The 19,804-nt window shown below is 41.2% G+C and overlaps 1 protein-coding gene across 1 annotated transcript in view; it reads left to right on the top strand.

The window, feature by feature from the left end:
- Nucleotides 1-19,804, top strand: part of MYOM2 (myomesin 2) — a 77,970-nt gene that overhangs the window by 44,370 nt on the left and 13,796 nt on the right. The window contains exons 18-28 of the mRNA XM_033142997.1: nucleotides 421-608; nucleotides 1,634-1,760; nucleotides 4,567-4,745; nucleotides 4,968-5,082; nucleotides 5,603-5,759; nucleotides 5,854-5,960; nucleotides 9,663-9,707; nucleotides 10,207-10,343; nucleotides 15,524-15,668; nucleotides 15,967-16,026; nucleotides 17,604-17,671. Coding sequence (XP_032998888.1) covers nucleotides 421-608; nucleotides 1,634-1,760; nucleotides 4,567-4,745; nucleotides 4,968-5,082; nucleotides 5,603-5,759; nucleotides 5,854-5,960; nucleotides 9,663-9,707; nucleotides 10,207-10,343; nucleotides 15,524-15,668; nucleotides 15,967-16,026; nucleotides 17,604-17,671 — 1,328 coding nt within the window. The remainder of the gene's footprint in view (nucleotides 1-420; nucleotides 609-1,633; nucleotides 1,761-4,566; nucleotides 4,746-4,967; nucleotides 5,083-5,602; nucleotides 5,760-5,853; nucleotides 5,961-9,662; nucleotides 9,708-10,206; nucleotides 10,344-15,523; nucleotides 15,669-15,966; nucleotides 16,027-17,603; nucleotides 17,672-19,804) is intronic.

Below are 19,804 nucleotides of genomic sequence, written 5' to 3'. Positions count from 1 at the left end.
TGAACAATCTAATCTTTGGGGTCTTTAGGACATTAGGAAGATGATTAACCTAGGTGTTTTATGTTAATGCTGTTGCAAGGGAACATGGAAGAGTATTATTGAGGGATGATGGGAAATAATGCCTTAGTTAAGCCTTTCTTTACCTATAATGTGTTTAAGGTAGACCCCACTGAGTACTATTGTGGCAGTGGCCCAAAGGGCCATAATAATGTGATAATGTGAACAGCCACTGTTACACTATGAGACTTGCTTCTGAGTAGACATGCATAGGATTATGTATATTCTTAAATTTGTTAGCTGAGTCTGAAACCATTATTTCACCATAACACAACTGATAGGTAGAAAAGAAGCAATTTGGTATTATGCGAGCTGTTCAATTTGGACGTTGTTATAATGTTTCATGTGCTTGATTTCTTTCAGCCTGCCCGTCCTATCCTTATGGTCTCACACTTCTCAACTGTGATGGCCACTCAATGACCATTGGCTGGAAGCTTCCACGATTCAGTGGTGGGTCAAATATTCTGGGTTATTACATAGACAAACGAGAGGTACATCACCACAACTGGCATGAAGTCAACTCTTCTCTTGTTAAAGAAAGGATTTATACGGTCAGTATTGCTTTCAGACTTTGGTACCGTATTTAGACTTAATTTCACTTTATTTTTAAGATGTAATTTTGACTGTGATGAAACCATACAAATTAGGTTCCAAAATATTGCCTGGAAGAGAAGAAACAGTAGCACATACTGTCTGTATGGGCACATTGTGCAGTTGCATGCAATGGATGAGATGATGATGATGATGATATTTATACCCTGCCCATCTGGCTGGGTTTTTCCTCCCTTCCTCTTGCATTGAGACAATGCTTCTATAGGGGTCTATTCAAGCTGGCGTAAAGGAAAAGACAAGTTCAGTACAGGATGAGACTGTGGTGCTGTTTGCACATAACAGTAAGCCATAGTCAGAAATAAACCATGGTTTACTGTGAACAAGCAGTGTGCTGGTGCACGCATGTCAATCACTTCTGTTTCGCTTCACCTTGCCTGTTTTCAGGAGAAACACAAGCACAAGTCTTGCCTTAGTGCTACATGCCAACTAGGGTCTGTTTTACTGTTGGTTTGGGAGAAACAAACTGCAAGTGTTGGTTTGCATGTATAGATAAGCCCAGCCTTGTGCTTTGTTTCTCCTGGAGGTCAGAAGACAGGAAGGAACAATTGACCAGCATGCTTGATTTCTAGCTACATCTTACTGTTACTTGTTGCTGTTTGATGAATGATTCTGGACAATAGCTTATTTCATCTGTTACCTATTGCCAACAAAATCTCATGTTATAAAAAGACAACCATTAAAAGTCCCACAGGACAGTTTTCCATTAGAAATTTTATTTTAAACAGACCAGCCATTGCTTCTCTTTTGGAACCTGTCCATATTTAAATAGCTAAACATTCAGAACAAGAGCTCTCCTCCCTATTTTTTAATAATTTTTTTTTATTAACTTGGGTATTTAGCTTAAAGCACTATGGAAGTTAACACCAAATAAATGAGAAGATTTTGAATGTCTTACTTCTATTAAGAAGGTCATGTGAATATTACCCACGTGAAATTTGTTTTTAATGTCAACTGTTCTGCAAAGGTAGAGGATTTGACAGAAAACGCCTACTATGAATTCAAAATTGCTGCCGCAAATATCGCTGGCATAGGGCAGGCATCCGAACCTAGCGAACATTTCAAATGTGAGGCTTGGACAATGCCAGAACCTGGTAAGTCGTTTGGCCATTCATAAAGGGAATGCATTTTGGAAAATGAGTGACAGTTTGAACGTTATCACTTGACAACTGTAGTAGTAATTTAATATGTTTGAGTTTAAAGCACAGTACTGAAGTTTGTCGTAAGAAAGGGTTTTCACAGTTTGTCAGGGAAAAGCGATACAAGGCCTATGGGCTGCTCACAGCCAATCATGACTCCATTCTCTTCCAGGCGTGCTGGGTTTTGCCCCACATTGGGGGTGCCTGGTGTCTGTGTGTGGCGTCACACGTGCCACATGCGTGGCATCACATGGCGACACACAGCCCAACATGGCACACACATGACATCAGAGCCTCCAGTGGCTGCGCTGAGCCCCATCAGGCCTTGGGGCACTGTGTGACATCACACATGTGACACCATAGGGCACCATAGGGCACCTGGCTGGGCACCCACTGTGAAACTTTTGTGGGTGTCTTGGCACCCAGGGTCCCCTAGAGATGGCACCTATGTCCCCTTCCATTTGGTGAATCAACTGTGGTAAGTTAATCAGTGGAGAGAATATTGTCAGAAGTGTGCTCAATAACTGGTGGGTGAGTGGCCCCAATCTTTCTTTAGATGAACTCAGAAATTATATGCAATCTTTTTTTTTTTTTAAAAAAAAATCAATCAATTAAAAGATCTCAGTTTGTTTCTCAAAGTCAGTCTGAGGACTTGGAAAAATGCCCCCATACTATCCCTGTCAGCCCTCATCCCCCAAAAAGCCTGCTTACCCACTGAAACACCATTACTCCTTCCCTTATTTGTCAAATAGTGGGGGAAGTAGCAACAATGGCGGCACGCAAGGAGTGGTTCCAAGGTCTCCTTTCTCTCCCCATCTATATTCCTCTGACACTTGGGCTAACAGAGCATCAGGGCCCAAATGCTCAGGAAAAGGTTCGTTCAGCCAAGGGCTTCTGCATTCAGAACAAAAATAACAAAAGTATTCAAAAAATGACCCAAATTTTCCTAGCTCCACTCACGGAAACTTTCCAAGTTCTTCCAAGGTGAGCTTCAGATAGCTTGCCCAGCTCTCTAATTAATCAAAGCAAACAGAAGCTTCTGGGTAATGTTGTTTGTCTGTTTCATTTGAAGGGAATACATCTTCAGCCTCAAGCTTTTGATCATAAATAGATTCCAATCTCAAGAAAGTGACTATAATCACGCTGAGAGAAAAAGGGAATCACTATTTACTTCGTTGAGTCCTTTCTATAACCTTCCACTTCGGATTATTGCCTCTGCACATGTTTGCAGAATTTCAGGCTGTTCTCTTAATCTTTAATAGATGCATCTAGAAGCAGGAAAACGGTGGGCTTATATACGCCCTGCCTTGTCCTGCATTATTTGAATAAAGCGGTTTGAATTACGTTGGGAAATTGTGGCACAAACCTGCTGTGGTTCTTTTTATATGAGAGTATTTTAATATTTGGTTATATAAATATTAATGTGGAAAGCTGCGTTGCACTGGAACTCTCAATGACAGCTATAGAAAAATAAATCATGAAGTAAAGATTCAGCATCTCAGCATAGAAAGACATGAATAAGGCACCTGCTTATAGCTGGATTCAAGGGAAATATCATTACATTCCTTGAATTTTTTCTCTAGCCTTCCGCTTCATGCCTTTTTGTTGTTGTTCCATTACCATGAAAAGTACTTCATCACAAAACACAAGCAGATTGATACAAACCCTTTGCAGCAGAAATTCAAACACTATTTGCTATATTGAAGGACTTCAGTGGCGAATACTGGTTTCCATTTTGTGCATGCTATTCATGTGGAAACAGTAAAATCAATATAAGTGTTAATGAAATCATTTGTATTCGGTGACAAAGTTAGTTCTAAACTCAGTGGAGCAGGTTGGCACATCAGAACAGTAATAAATTAAAACTGTATTTAAAGGAAGCATTTGTGCACGCGCGCGCGCACACACACACAAATACTGTTTGAACACATGGAATTTCCCACTGAAATGCCTCTTACCTCAGATTGAAACTACTAAATTCCATTTAGCAATCTATGCTCTTGAATTCTAATGTGTCACTCTTGTGCAAGGAAAACAGGGGATGAACCTGTTTGCTAGGTGGTAATTAGGACTGGACTGACATTTCTCAGAAAAGAGTTTTCTGGCAAGTGTTTGGAAAATGTTCTTCTTTTCAACTCCTCCTGAACAGTCAGGAAATTTCAGGTTCCCCCCTAGAGAACATTCAGTGAAATGGCCTCTCCAGTTTTGCCATCTATGAATTTTGTCTGAACTGTGGATCCAATTCTGACATAATTTAATATTGTTGAAGGAAGCAGTGGGCTTTGTTCCTACTCATTCCAGGCCTGCTCTTTTAACTTGTTGGTAAGAGAAAAAAAAATTCCTTCCAATTTTCAGTTCTCAACAATTCCACATTAATTTGTGATTCTTTTTTTTAAAGTCCCCATGAAATTTCAGCAGCATGCTAGTGCAAATTTCTCTCAATAGACACATTTGTATGTAATTTTATTTATCCATATAATTATTTGTATACTACTATATCATTAAGAATATGTCAAAGCAGTTTACAGCAATAGAAACAAAACAAACATCAGACATCAACTAACCATTGTGGATATACAATTTTTTGCAAAACAATTCACCCTAATATAATACATTTTGGTATGTTATTTTCACCAACGTATGCATTTTTATGCATACGTTAAAAAGTGCTAATGAGTGACGTATGCCTTTAAATGTGAACTGAACTGACTTTCTCCCTCATTTCTCCTTTGGACATCCATTTCTGTTCCATCTCCTTTAGGCCCTCCCTACGATCTTACATTTTGTGAGGTTAGGGATACATCCCTTGTGATTCTTTGGAAAGCGCCTGTCTACATTGGCAGCAGCCCTGTTAGTGGATATTTTGTGGACTACAAGGAAGAGGAAGGAGAAGAATGGCACACATTCAACGAGAAGCCAACATCACACCGTTATCAAAAGGTAGAAAATCTTAGAGTTGGAAGGGACCACCTGGGTCATCTAGTCCAACCCCCTGCAATGCAGGAATCTCAACTAAAGCGTCCATGGCAGATGGCCATCCAACCTCTGCTTAAACACCTCCAAGGAAGGAGAGTACTTGCTGTGGTGTTTGGAATGTTGTCACTTCTAATTTCCCCCCATCTTGCTATTAGTTGAAAGCACTTCATTGTATTTTTTTTTAAGGTCACCGAATTACATGAGGGCAGATCTTACGTATTTCGAATTCGTCCAGTGAATGATGCTGGTGTAGGCAAGCCCTCGGATGTTTCTGAAGCTGTGCTGGTCCAGGCTAGACCAGGTACGAAGACATGATATTGACCACTATACTTCTAAAATGCCCAAATATGTACAACGTAGGGTAACTTTTTAAACTCTGGAAGGGGTAGATGTGGAGTTTATTTTGCTATCTGACTATAAAGCCTATGGCTGAGACCCAAAGAGGTCAAAGTGCACCCCTAAAGCCATTTTTGCTTCTTGCTGAAGCCCTGTGTTTTATGTTGGTTTCTACTTTCATGGGCACACTGAAACCGCCTCCCAATTCTAACCCTGTCCTGTCTCTGACACTTCACTGTGTGGGAATGCTAGATTGTATAATAATATCTCTGCAACAGCCCCATTTCCCCACTGTTGCAAGCTCTTAAAATAAACTTGTCCGCTCTCTCTGTTTGTAAGCTGCGTCTTCCCTCTGGCTTCAGCAGCAAATTGAACTAATTAAAGGAATATTCCAGACTTTAAGACTCTCTTAATTGAATCAACATTTGGAAGAACCCATACATCCCCTTAATAATTACATTTCTCGTGGCAATCATATATTGCAGACACTAAGGAAATCACTGCAGGTGTGGATGAAGAAGGCAATGTTTACCTTGCCTTTGACTGCAAAGAAATTTCAGATGCTTCTCATTTTGCTTGGAGTAAATTCTATGAAGAGATAGAAGATCATGATAAATATAAAGTTGAAACAGTTGGAGAACAGTAAGTTCTACAGTTGTTTTAAAGAAGTCTTTGAAAATCAGGATTCTTTTAGCAAACAAGTAGTGACCCGTCTTTTTTGTACTTTTTTTTTTAGTTCTAAACTTTATTTTATGAAACCTGACAAGGATGATTTGGGAACCTATGCTGTTGCTGTTAGTGATACTGATGGTGTTTCATCCAGTTTTATTATGGATGAAGAAGGTAAGAAAATAATCTTGTATTCTTTGTAGGGCATGGCAGAGTTATATAAATCTAAACAGGAAACTTTATTAATCCCAAATCAAATATATGCATTTGTTTCTTCATTGTTTCTTTTTTTAAAAAAGTATTTTTTATTAAAGATTTTCTTGATTTACAAAGGTAGTGCAATGTCTCTCTCGTATTTTTTCCATGTAACATTTTTACAAGTCAATTTCGTTTGTTGAGACATTAGGAGGAAAAGGGGGAAAGAGGTGGGTGGGATGGGTGGCGTGGGGTGGGGTGGCTATGTTTCTATTTTACTTAATATATGTAGGGTTTGTGTCAGCGTTGTTTGTGCAGGTTCTCTGTTGTTCACTTATGCTCCTTTGGTGGTGAGAGAGGTCGGGGTTGGTGTAGGGTGTGATTGATCATTTGTAGTTGGCTGTGGTGGTCTTTGGTTTCCTGTGTGAGTGGGGTGGGTGAGTGTTTTTGATCAGGTTAGCCATATTGATTTGTATGCTGTCGGTAGATTTTTGTCATTGCTTTGTTGGGCTGTGTGTGTGATGAAGGGGAACCATACCAGGGTGAAGGCGTCTTCTTCTATTTGTCCCCATGTTAGTTTCAGCTTACTGGTTAGTTTTTCTAGTAGGGCTGTTTCCCATACTACTTGGTACCATTGGTCCATGCTTACTCCTGACAGGTCTCTCCAGTGTCTGGTTATGATGTTTCTGGCTGTTGAGAGTAGGTGGGTTATGAGTTCTTTGTGTTGTAAGTGGGCATTGTTGTCTTGGAAGATGTTTAGTAAGACTAATTCTGGGGTGATTTCTAGCACTTGCTTGGTTATCTTACATATTTCTCATATGGTTGTTGTCCAGAATAGTTGGATTTTGGGGCACTGCCACCACATGTGGAGGTATGTGCCTGTGGAGGGGCACCCTCTCCAGCATTTTGGTGAGGTTCCTGGGTGTATTAGTGCTAATTTTCTTGGCATTAGGTACCACCTGTAGGTTAGTTTCAGGGTGAGTTATTATCTTTTCATTGATGTGGATTTAAAGGGGGGGTTTAGACTACATTATGGTCCATTGTGTGGGGTTGATTTCATATCCTATGTCATGCTCCCATTGTTTTTTGATTGTGTCTAGGGAGTTCGTGGGGTTTTTGAGTAGTATTTTGTATATTGTGGATACCATCCCTTTGCCGTGTCCCTTTGTCGTTAGGATGAGGTTTTTGAAGGTTGTTAGGGGTCTAGTTGCTGCCAATTTTACTGCTGGGTTGTTTAAGAGGGCATGTAGTTGGTGTTGTGCTAACCAGGGCATTTGGGTGTCTTCTAGTTTGTCCTGTATTTCCTGTGTTGACAGAGGTTTGTTATTTTTTATAAAAGTCTATTAGGCGATATAGGCCTTTGGTTTGCCAGGTTTTTATTTGGAGGTTTTGTGCTTTCTTCATTGTTTCTATGCCAAAGTGGACATGAAACTTTTATAGCCATTAATATTTTTTAAGGAAAGACATCTTTCCCCCCGAATTTTCAAATTCTAGAATTTGGCTTTTTTAAAAACAACAACAACAACAACAAGAAACATTTGATAAAATTAAATACTGCTTAAACGATAGAAAAGTCAATAGAGATATATCATTTTCCAGCTCTACTACTACTTTGATAGTTGATTGGTACACTAAAGTCTCCAAGCAACTTACAACATACTTAAAAACATATGTATAAATACATTATATCACGGAACACTCCACAGATAGAGTGCCACAACTGAAAAGACCCTTGCCACAACCCTTTGAGCTCCCCTCAGAGATGGGAGATTGAAAAGGGCCTCAGAAGTTGATCTAAGAGTCCAGTTAGGTTTATATGTGGAGAGGCATTCAAGAAGATAATGGGGTCCTGAGCCATAAAGAGCTATATAGATGAAAGCTAGGACTTTGAATTGGGCTCAGAAGCATACAGACAGCCAGTGTAGTTGTAACAAGATTGGCATTGTATGATCCATTCACCTTGAACCTCTCAGTATTTGGGTAGCTGTATTATGCACTAACTGAAGCTTCCGAACCATTTTTGAAGGCAGCCCCATGTAAAGCGCATTTCAATAGTTTAACCTGGAGGTTTTCAGAGCATAGATTACTATCCAGATAGGGTCGTAGTTGGGTCACCAGCCTAAGCTGATGGAAGACACTCTGCACCATCAAGAGGACCAGTAACTCAAGAGCCACAATACTACAACTATTTACTATTATTATTGTTAGCATCATATCCAAATCAAGAGTTCAGCCAAGTTCAGTTTATAGCCAACGAACAAAACAAACAAACAAACAAACAAGCAAAACCAAGCAAACATATTTTAACAGGCAATCAAAGATAATAAAAACATCATAATAAAACACATGTAATAAAAGACTTGTAACACATAAAACATATCTACACATGTGGCATATGTCTCAGGTTGCAAGGCGAGACTCATAGGCTTATTTCTGGATACAATTCTAAGGTGCCCAGTCTTTATTGATCATATTTCATTTATTCCACAAGCTCTAGGATCCACGTTTCCCCACAAACTAGGAAACCTTTGGAATGAATGGGCCTCAGATGCATGTAATACATTTTAGAAATGATATAGAACTACCTGTTGGGTTTCCTTGATGTTTCACTTGCTAATTTTGCCTTTTCTTTGTTACTTGCAAATTTGCACATTGTGCAATTAGTTCCATTTTCTGAGCTCTCATTAGCAATTCTAATGTGTTAAGTAGGGCTAATCTCTGCATCCAGCTATGTAGAACCTAGCCTTTTGCACAATTTCTATGAGGATTTATTGACATTTGCTGTGTATCTTTGTAAACATTTCCTGTCCACCAGCTTTCATTCTCTTTTGCTGAAAGGCAACCCTTTCAAAAGGAGACACCAGGGAACAGGGTCAGCTCAGCAGAGAAATGGGGGAGGTAGATGCTGGATTAGGGCTGGCCCAAGACAATTTTCATCCTGAGGTGGAACCGCAAATGCCCTTTCTTCATTGTACCCAAAGTGCACCTTAACAAAGGGCGGTCATGTTATTTTGGCACTTCTCATAAGCACCCTTCCCTGGCAGTAAATACAACACTAGTAATTTAAATAGCCACCAATTTTTTGCCCTTTCATGACATTCCAAATCGGCTGCCTAAGGTGGCAGTCTCACTCAGCCCCTGGCCCTGCTTGTTTTGGACATTTTACCTTTTGCTTTTAGTATATTTCATTCTGAACTTAGAAACATAGAAAGCTGTCTTAAACCATGTCAGACCATTGGTCTATCTAGATCAGTATTCTTGACACTGACAGGCAGCAGAGCTCCAGGGCTGGATAGCTCAGTTGGTAGAGCATGAGACTCTCATCTTAGGGTTGTGGGTTCGAGCCCCACATTGGGCAAAATATTGCAGAGGCTTGGACTAGATGACCCTCATGGTCCCTTCTGACTCTACAATTCTGTGGTAATTTTATGATTTCAGAAAGGGGTCTCCCCAAGTCTGTCTTGGAGATGACGGGGATTCTGCATGAGGTATATGGCCCTTTTCAAACTCTCTGTCACATCCCATATTCTTTCATTTGCAAAAGTTGAGTTTTCATAGGTATCTTCTTCACTGAAATGGGGAAAAAAAGATTATTAGTGCTTTATGGAGTCATATACTGTTCTTAACATTTATTTTGACTGTCAGAATAAATTAAAACATGAAAATTGTCCTTCATTTCAGAGCTTGAACGTCTGATGACACTAAGCCATGAAATCAGAAATCCAAGTAAGTAGGACTTCTGAATCTAATATTCAGTCCCAGAAGGAATATATTTACACTCCGTTGATTGGAGTAAAGTAATGAAAAGTTTTTTTTTTTTTAAAGAACAGCTTGCTTATCCTTCTATTAATTAAATGCAAATATTAGTTTCTGTTTAAGAGAGATCTTCTTCACCACTGCAAATGTATTTGGATGAATGGATTCAGCTTGGATATGTCTAATATTTGCTGGATTATGTATTTAAAAGCCCTAAATAGTGCAATAAATATGCACTTCAGCTTGTGCTCTGACTCATGCAAAACCAGCTTTAATACACATCTGTGCAAATACTGTGGAGGGGTTCCATTTAGCTTTCATAACATTTCACTTGTTTGTTGCTGAAGACTCTCGAAAGCTTTAAACTGCTGGGACTTATCTTTAGCTAAGTTGTTCCAAGGCAGAAAAGAAAGGAAAGGGGGGGGAGTCCTTCATGTGTTTGCTTTTGTGCTCTGTTCTTTCCCTCCAGCAATCCCTCTGAAGTCTGAATTAACCTATGAGATTTTGGACAGAGGCCAAGTTCGTTTCTGGCTTCAGGCTGAGAGCATTTCAGCTGATACCAGCTATAGATTTGTAATCAATGACAGTGAAGTTGTAAACAGTGATGTAAGTACATGCCTGGGAAGATGTAGTGCCAGATTCTTTGTAGGACGAATACTTAGACCTGGTGAAGGGACTTTTTCTTTCTTTTTAAATGGCATCTCTCCATATGTACAGCTGTGAGATACGTATAACCTTACAAACCACTTCACCTGGCAAGTGCCCACTGTTAACAAGTGAGAGAGTCCGATGTGATAAATAAAGAAGATTGATTCAAGAGTAGGGAACTGGATCTGGTGCTGAACCCAATTCATATACCCCCTACCCCCTATTGGCCAAATCTGAGATGTGAATGAAGTCATCCACCTCTCAATCACATGATGTCATGAGGATAGCATGATATCAGGTGACCCATTTTTGCCCATGTGGAGATTCTGCTGGTCAGTGGAATCTTCTTCTCTTTGGTGATCGCTCATAGCTGAGTAAGATTGTCTTCCATAAACACGGTTTTAACAGTGAGTCCATAAGTGACTATGGAGGCCAATTCTGGATCCACATGTCCTTCCATAGTGGGGGACATAGGTTTCCGGGCGGGAGTTGATCACGGTGAGGGTTTGCCACGTGTGCCTCCCTCTTAGCACGTTTCTCCCTTTCGTCCTGAGTTCGAGCATCTTCAAAGCCCATGACACCTTTGGAAAAGACTGTTCTCCAATTGGAGCACTGACAGGCCAGTGTTTCCCAGTTGTCAGTGTTTATACTACATTTTTTAAAGATTTGCCTTGAGAGAGTCTTTAAACCTCTTTTGTTGACCACCAGTATTATGCTTTCCATTTTTGAGTTCGGAATAGAGTAGTTGCATTGGAAGACGATAATCAGGCATCCACACAACATGACCAGTCCAACTGTTGAAGAATCATCTGTAAGGCAGCATTGAACCTTATCTCAGCAGCAAAACTAGTGGGCCTCGAGAAAAATGTTCTCTTGCAGGCTCTCTCTTACCACTGTGGGCTTGCATGGCAGTGCCAGGCAGCAGCAGTGCTCTGATGCCCCAGAGCTACATTATATATTGGGAACAGTGCATAAAAATGGCACCCAACCTCCTGGTGCTCTTTGGGCTGTTGGGATTGGGGAAAATGGTTTAAACATGGGAAGTGCAGCTGGAACCATTGGCAGCACCTCCTGCCAGGTTGTGGGAGTGCCTTAACTTTCTTCCTTCATGCCACCAAGCCTCTAATTACCTGTTCGCACGTGACATACCCTCCATGATAGTCAGCCTGCAGTCTTGCTGGAGAGAGAGGGACAAACAAACAACCCTAAAAGCTACCAAGCACAGATTTCAGCACCTACCCTTATTATGCTCCCCACTGGAAACTGCTTTAAAAAATTGCACAGAGCAATGGTGTTAAATTGCCATCAACTTTAGCCACCAACTTAATTCAGGGAACTCATTGTTGCCTCTGAAGGACCCATTGGCCCCCCGCAGCATTTCACCACTTGTAGGACAATATGGGAAGTAGGCCCCACCAACTTCTGGCGTTATATAATTAGTGACTCAGCAGCCAGCCACATTTTTAGCAAATCATCTTCTTTGTCAATTCTAGGACTAGCAGTCCCTTTTATTCCCCCCAGCCTCCATTGCCCTCTGTTTAGAGTATAATGCAGATTTAACATCCCCTGAACAAAGTGCACACCATTTCTGTGGTGTTCAGCGTCCAATACACCATTGAAACTGAACAGATTTGTAGTTGTAGTCACGGTAGTAGGAGCATATTAAGACACACACAGAGAAACACACACACCCTCTATTCATCTGCACCAGGGCAGTTTTATGGTGCAACTAACATAAAAAGCATTCCAAGGCTTTATGCAATAGACAGCAATTCTGGGAACTCTTTCCATTTTTTTATAAACTCTTTCAGAGGTTTAACTAGTTTATATATTTGTTGTTGTTGTTGTTCATCGTTCAGTCGTGTCCGACTCTTCGTGACCCCATGGACCAGAGCACGCCAGGCACGCCTATCCTTCACTGCCTCTCGCAGTTTGGCCAAACTCATGTTAGTAGCTTCGAGAACACTGTCCAACCATCTCATCCTCTGTTGCCCCCTTCTCCTTGTGCCCTCCATCTTTCCCAACATCAGGGTCTTTTCCAGGGAGTCTTCTCTTCACATGAGGTGGCCAAAGTACAGTACTGGAGCCTCAACTTCAGGATCTGTCCTTCTAGTGAGCACTCAGGGCCGATTTCCTTGAGAATGGATAGGTTTGATCTTCTTGCAGTCCATGGGACTCTCAAGAGTCTCCTCCAGCACCATAATTCAAAAGCATCAGTTCTTCGGCAATCAGCCTTCTTGATGGTCCAGCTCTCACTTCCGTACATTACTACTGGGAAAACCATAGCTTTAACTATACGGACCTTTGTCGGCAAGGTGATGTCTTTGCTTTTTAAGATGCTGTCTAGGTTTGTCATTGCTTTTCTCCCAAGAAGCAGGCGTCTTCTAATTTCGTGACTGCTGTCACCATCGCAGTGATCATGGAACCCAAGAAAGTTTATATATAGACAGCTCTAAATGGGAAATGTTCTGTATTCAGAATATTATATTTTGCCTACTTTTTGCTTCCTTATTTAGCAGTAATTTCCAGGGACTATTCCTTCTCCCCCTCCTCCCCCGCCATTTTTTCCTCTTCTTCTTTTGGCTATTTCCAGACCTGCGTCATCTCTCCCTCCTTCCCTGCCTTTTGTATTTTTAGCAATGCTACGAAAGCACTGGCATCAGAGCTACCTTTTTTTGGAACAGTAGTATTATTTCACCTCTTTAATTAGCAAGCCACAGGTGACGTTTGCATTTGGAGATTGATGATATTTTTGCGGAAATTCACATAAAAGCCTTGTATTTATGACTGCCATAAAACCATTGAACTTCATCTCACTGCATAATGGCAATAGCTAGAAACCTAATTATATTCTAAAACCTGCCCAGAGACAGTCACTGCAGCTGCTGATCATGTTCAATAGACCACCATACTAGCAGGAATATAGTTTTGTTCTTGACACTGGCCGAAAATAGATAATTTCCGTTGAGGCTCTAATTGGAACAACTTCCTTTGCCCTTTATTTCGAAGGATTTTATTTTTTGAAATGAAGGAACAGAAAAAGAGGGCTAAATTCATTAGCTCTTCTAAGTGGCAGTTTTAATCCCACACCCTGTAGATTTTAAAAGGGGAATAATAGATATATTGCAATGAAGTATAAAGAAAAAAGATCAAACCTTTGTTTCCTTTTGTCTGGTGGAAACACAGTTAAGTTTTCTGTTTTGAATATTGATCTATTGCAAATGTAAATTTTTTGTTGTTTTCGCCCCTTTGGTTGTGGGAGCAGAATGTGGCAGAATCAGCAGGCGCACTGCCTTCAAAAGGTACATTAATATTAAAAGATGTGCATCTGTGCTCTTGAATGCTTTGTATTAATCCCTATGGAGCTTGTATAGAAGATGTTCAATACGGATTGTGGAAAGCCACAAAAGTGGTGCCCCCCACAAATTGATGGAAAGAGGACTGGCATTTCATATTGCCTAGTCCTTCAGGGAGAGAGAAAAAGTGATAAAATCCCATGTAACCCTACATTCCTATAACTGTAGAACTAGGAACAAGCTGTAACTGGGAATAAGGGTGGATCTACACAGAGGAATAACCCCACTATAAATAAGTCAGAAATTAAATCGCTATAACAAAAGAAATAAAAAAGCTATGTAAAATTGCGTAGACAAGTTTTGTGCTCTACAGCCCCATCTGGAGTTGCATGGTTTTTTTTTGTATTGCAGTTTATTACTTTTCATATTACATTTTATTTCCATACAATACATTATATTTATCTATCTCACATTCTTATCCCCTTGTCCCACCACCAATTCCCACTTCCCCTTCGTTTATATTTCCTTCCAACTCTTTTAGTTCATTTTTCACCCCTCTTACTTCCCTCAGTTTCCAACTCGACTTCCTTCTAGCATCTATGTTTACAATACTCTTGCGTTCTATATTTCTCCTCAGTTTTTGTTGTTAATTCTTTATTTATTTACTAAATCTTCTTATATTGTATACTTCATATTATTAATCTAGGCATAATAGCACATCTTTCTTTGAGCAAGGCTTTGCCATATAGTCATTTTTTAGTTTTTTATTTGACTGGTTTCTTATTATAGCAGTTAATTTTGCCAAGATTAGATATTCATTTAATTTACAAATCCGTTCTTCCTTTGTTGGAACCTTCAGTATTTTCCATTTTGTGGCTATTACTACTCTCGTGGTTGCGCTTGCATAGAGAAAGATTCTTTTCCTCCCCCACGGTATTTCTTCATCTATTAATCCAAGTAGATATGCCTCTGGTCTTTTTGTTATTGATATTTTCAACATCTTCTTCATTTCTTTGTGCACTATTAACCAGAAATTCTTAATTTCCTCGCACAGCCACCACATGTGTATTGTCGTTCCTATTTCTTTATTACACCTCCAGCAGAGGTTGGATTTCAGTTTGGAGTTGCATGTTTATAACGCATCCAAAACACTGTTTTTTGACTAATGTTGCTGAGTCCTAAATCATAATTGGGAATAAGCCCATGAAACGCAATGAAATTAACTTCTAAGGCAACATACATTTGTAAGTCTTTTTCTCTCTCTCACTCACACACACACACACACACACACACACAATATATATATATGATTTCTTCAAACTATTATATAAACCTAAACACACAACCTCAAATAACCAACCCATAAACAGAACTTTGAACACTTTAAGGCACCATACAAATGACGATGAGGATGTTGAGGATCAGCCATCATTTAGAATTAAAAGAGCCAGTTTTCAGAAGCAACCAAAGCTTTCAAGACACAATACTGGAGACACCCAGTTGTGGAAAGATACAGCAGAGAGATGAGTCCTTCCCTTTTGATATTCTTATGCCTTCCCTGCCTTCCAGGGGTGGTGGGCAGGGAACAGTCGGCTCCTGTACAGGGCCAACACTGCTGTACAATGGCAGTGAGACCAACTGTGGATCCAGCAAATCCCAGGCTGGCTCCACCCTGTCCCCTCCCGGCCCCTGGAACACCTCCCCACTTCCCAAACATTTGGCAGCAGGCCCATTTTGCAGGGAGAACCAGGCAGAGGAGCCCTGTTGCCTCACCCACCTCTCACCTTCCAGCCCAGCCTCATAATCCCCGTAGATAATCTCTTTGACCTGCCTTGATTTCAGACGCATAAGATCAAATGTGACCATTCGACTGGTATCATTGAGATGGTTATGGACCGCTTCACTATTGAAAATGAAGGAACCTACACGGTGCAGATGCATGATGGGAAAGCCAAGAACCAATCTTCATTAGTTCTTATTGGTGATGGTAGGTTCCCTGGCCGATTTGCCTTCGCTTACAGCGGCCTTCCCAAACCTGGTGCTCGCCAGACATTTTGGGCTACAATTCCCATCACCCCCAATCGCTGCCCATGATGGCTGAGGCTGATGGGAGCTGGAGTCCAACAATATCTGAGTGGTTAGAGCTTCTCCATCTGTGATCTAATCCAACCGCTCACCAGATTGGGGAAGGCTGGGTTAAAATGTAATTTAAGCATTTTCGAATACATGAGCAAGTAAGCAACTCACTCTGTTTTCTCTCATCTATTTTTTTAATTTATTTTTAGCATTCAAGGCTGTATTGGCTGAAGCCGAGTTCCAGAGAAGAGAGTTCCTGAGGAAACAAGGTAAGGTGGAAACAATTAGGCAAGCTTTGTTTTTCTTGTGTGATGGAAAGGAACATTCCCTGAGAACAATATTCTCACTTAATTCTCACTGATATCACTGGATGCCAAAAATGCTAATACAGTACTTTGTACAGCTGTAATTTTGTTTCCATGCAGACTGTCATCACACACAACGTCACCATGCCCTGCTTCCAAGACAGTTGGAATGTACTCCCCCCCCCTCGTAAAAACCCTAAAGATTAGCTTGCAATATATAATAAAGGTGCAATAGATTTGGAGTTTTCTTTCCAAAGCATTTTTCTACTGTCCTCTTTAGGGTAATAGTGTCAGGGAACCAGGGTGTTTGGGGTGCTGCTAAGGCAATTTTCTTCAGCACAAAGGAGATCCGACAGGAGAGGTTTCTCCATTGCTTCTGCCTGATAGATGAGAAAGGGAAGAAGATGACTGTGGCAGCGAATGGGAGGGAGCAGAGCTGACCCAGGCATTAGACAGGGTGAGGCCACTGCCTCAAGTGGCAGAAGTCACCCACGTGGCACCCCCACAGAAACCTTGCTGCCCCATTGCCTCTGCCAGCAACAGAGAAGCGCTGCCACCACTGATGCAGTCTTGGGACAAGATCATGTCAGTTTTGGTTGAGACCTCACCTGAAATTGGCACTGATGATGATGATGATGCTTCTCTGCCAGTGGTGCTTGTGGCAGGGCATGCAGAAGTGGCAGAATGGGCAGTGGCAGCAGCGAGTGGCAGGGCAAAGCAGCACTTCCTATTTCTCCTCAAGTGGGCAAAACATGGCATGTTGCCCCCGGAAGGGAGGAATGGTGCCAGGATGAAGTTCCTACTCCCCCTCTTGGCTCCATTATAATATACTTGTTCATGCACATCCATAAGGCTTGGGTCCAGTTCTAAACATGATTGGGGAAAGGAGGTGAGCATATGCACATTCATTTGTTGAATTCCTCCTTCAACACTCTTTACCTCTCTTGTCCGGAGAAGCTACTATCACACATAGATGTGCATTACTTCTTTTCGTAAACCTTGATTGCTCAGCACTTAATGATTTTCTGCTGAATGTGCTGGGTGAGTCTGTTGAAAAGCATTGCTTTTGAGGGAATTAGATATGAACGCTCCAATGGGGAGGTTTGCTGACGTTGCCTATTGGTGCTGCAACGATCAAGTGACAAACACTCAAAACGTGGACGCCATCCTAACTACTTATGCAAACCATAAATTGATATTACAGAGCCTTGTTCCTGCTTTGCATGCATTATATGTTGGTAAACGCATTCACCAACTTGTATACGAGCAGCACAGAGCCATTGCAGATCCCACAATCATGCTCATAAGTGCAGCACGGGCACTTAGCTGTACTCACAAATCCTCCTTGGACTTGAGCATCTCTCTCACCTTACATGGCTATCTATGTATTGGTGCACTGACCAAAAGAGTAAAGGTCTTCCAGATACAACTGCTTGTCATGTGATTTAGTTCCTGTTCTGTGCTTCTCTCCAGGTTTGTTCATTCTCTCAAACAATAGAAGCAACAGTATAGGATATGTTTATCATTTTCTTTTTTTTCAGGTCCTCATTTTCTGGAGTTTTTGTATTGGGAAATTTCAGAAGAATGCGAAGTGGTGCTGCTCTGTAAGGTGAACCATCGTATTTTGTTACATTTTAATAAAATGGCACCCTTCCTGGTGGGGCATAAATGCAAGCAGTTGCGGTACAAATGTTTAGGGCATATAAATAGAGTGCCATGTCCACATGAAGAGATAGAAGGCTCTGACCATGAAGCCAATGAGTGCTAATATAGCCACTGGTGGCGACAGTGCCGAGGCGTCTTGGGGCTACAAGGATGCAGAATCGGGATGTGTTCAAGGTGGTACAGTTCAGCCGAAGGCCAGGCAAAAAGATAAAGATATTAGTTTTCATTCTCTTACTGTTATCTACAGTCAGTGCAAGTCCCTCATAGTTCAGTCTAAACCGAGGCCAGCAAATTCAAGCAACAACTTTGAATCATGGGGATTTTCCGGAGTCAGTGTGCTGGGGTGGGGGTGCAGAGGGAGGCTGTACCCAAAATACAGTGAGGCTGAGTTCCTCATTGACAACCAAGCCATTCACCACCAGCTTTTGATCATTTGTGGCACAAAGCTTAGGTACATTCTCTGTGCCTTGTAAGGAATGAGTGATGTATAATTCCTGTGGCTCAACTTTTTCCAGTACCCCATTCCCCAGCTACTGCTTTTGCCCCTCTACCCCTGATTCAGAAACATGGTGTCTCACCAAGTGGTGAAGAGTGGAAAGGGCATCGTGCTTACTTAGGTTCAATTTCTTTGGAAAGGAAATCACTGAAGGCTTTTGGTGTTTTGTAGCATTTGTGTTTATTTACAAGTCTTCAGGTTGTACATAGGTCGAGGCACAGTGGAGGCACACTCAAAACAGCCAACCGCACTCAGATTACTAGAGAAAGTGCCAGCACTCTCAAATGTTGCTGGTTTACAGAGCCGAAACTCAGCTTTCAATTTTTCTCTTTCTTCTCTGGTTTCTTCTCTGGTTCAAACTGCAATCTATTGTTTATTATTACGCACAGAGACCTAGGTTACACCATCTTTTGCTGCATGGTGGGAGGCCTGCTTTTGTCCTGTTTAGAAGAAGCCTAACAATTAGTTCCCAGGGAAACACATCATTGACAGTTCCCTTAATGAAAGAATGCATCTGCCACGGGACCGGCAAAGAAATTTTGCACTCATTCCAGCCCCATAAACCCTCTCCTGTCCAACCCAAACCTAGAATGGTGGTATAACTCCATAATAGCATCCATTTAGTGACTGACAGGAGAGGGGTTCTGTACCAAACCATATTAAGGAACCAACATCTTTATAAATCTTATAGTGCCTGAGATACAAAAAACCCGAGTGCTACTGTGATTTCTGACTTCTCCTCTTTCACTAGTACAACTCCATGTCCTGCTACAAATTGTTTTGGGATATTTGCTCAATTTCAAAATTAGTTTATATTTCACTGTTTGCTATTTGGGGCTCCACGTGGAGAGTAGTTTGCCTCTGTGTGCATTTCTTCCAGAGACTCCACAGGCACATTGCTAAAATCATTATGGGCCAAGAAACCTAATTTTGCTATATCTGCTTTTAGTTTTGGTATTGCTGTGATCCTTGTTAGACGAATGTGACAAAAAACTACAGCTACCGAAGCAACAGTGGCTCCATGATGGACAGACCTGTTCAGCAGCACAGAACAGTGTCTCTGAAAAGTAATCATCTTCTGTTCTTTTCAAAAAAACAACAACAAAAAACCCTCTTTCTAAAATTGCTTCTTTCAAGTTACCGTTTAAACTCGCTCATCCAGCAATATTTCATGTCAGCCAATACACAGCTATATTCCAAGCATAAAACAACACACTGTTTCTCCCTTGCCATTCTGCTGAGCTGAATCTCCACTAGCACTTCAAAAGGGCTGCCTTCAGGAAGCTTCCTTGTGCTCCTGCCTCCTGCAGGGCACTCCATGCTGTAGAAGAAGACCTCCAACCCATCTACAGCGCAGTCATTGGTTGCCAAGAGCAAAACATTTGGCAAAATTGCAACATTGGTTTCTTTATGAGTCCAGATGAACCAATTTGGGTAGCAGCTCCCATAGGTACTTTTGCAACAGTTCCAAGAAAGTACTGCATACTTATTTGTGATGGATCCTGGTTACCTTCAGAGTCACAGAAAACACAGAAAGTTGCAGCCCAGAAGATATCTGAAAAAAGCAGAAGACCTGAAGCT

This window comes from Lacerta agilis, chromosome 3 (genome assembly GCF_009819535.1).
Source record: "Lacerta agilis isolate rLacAgi1 chromosome 3, rLacAgi1.pri, whole genome shotgun sequence".
NCBI classification, from domain to species: domain Eukaryota; kingdom Metazoa; phylum Chordata; class Lepidosauria; order Squamata; family Lacertidae; genus Lacerta; species Lacerta agilis.
This window is presented reverse-complemented; position numbering and strand designations above follow the sequence as displayed.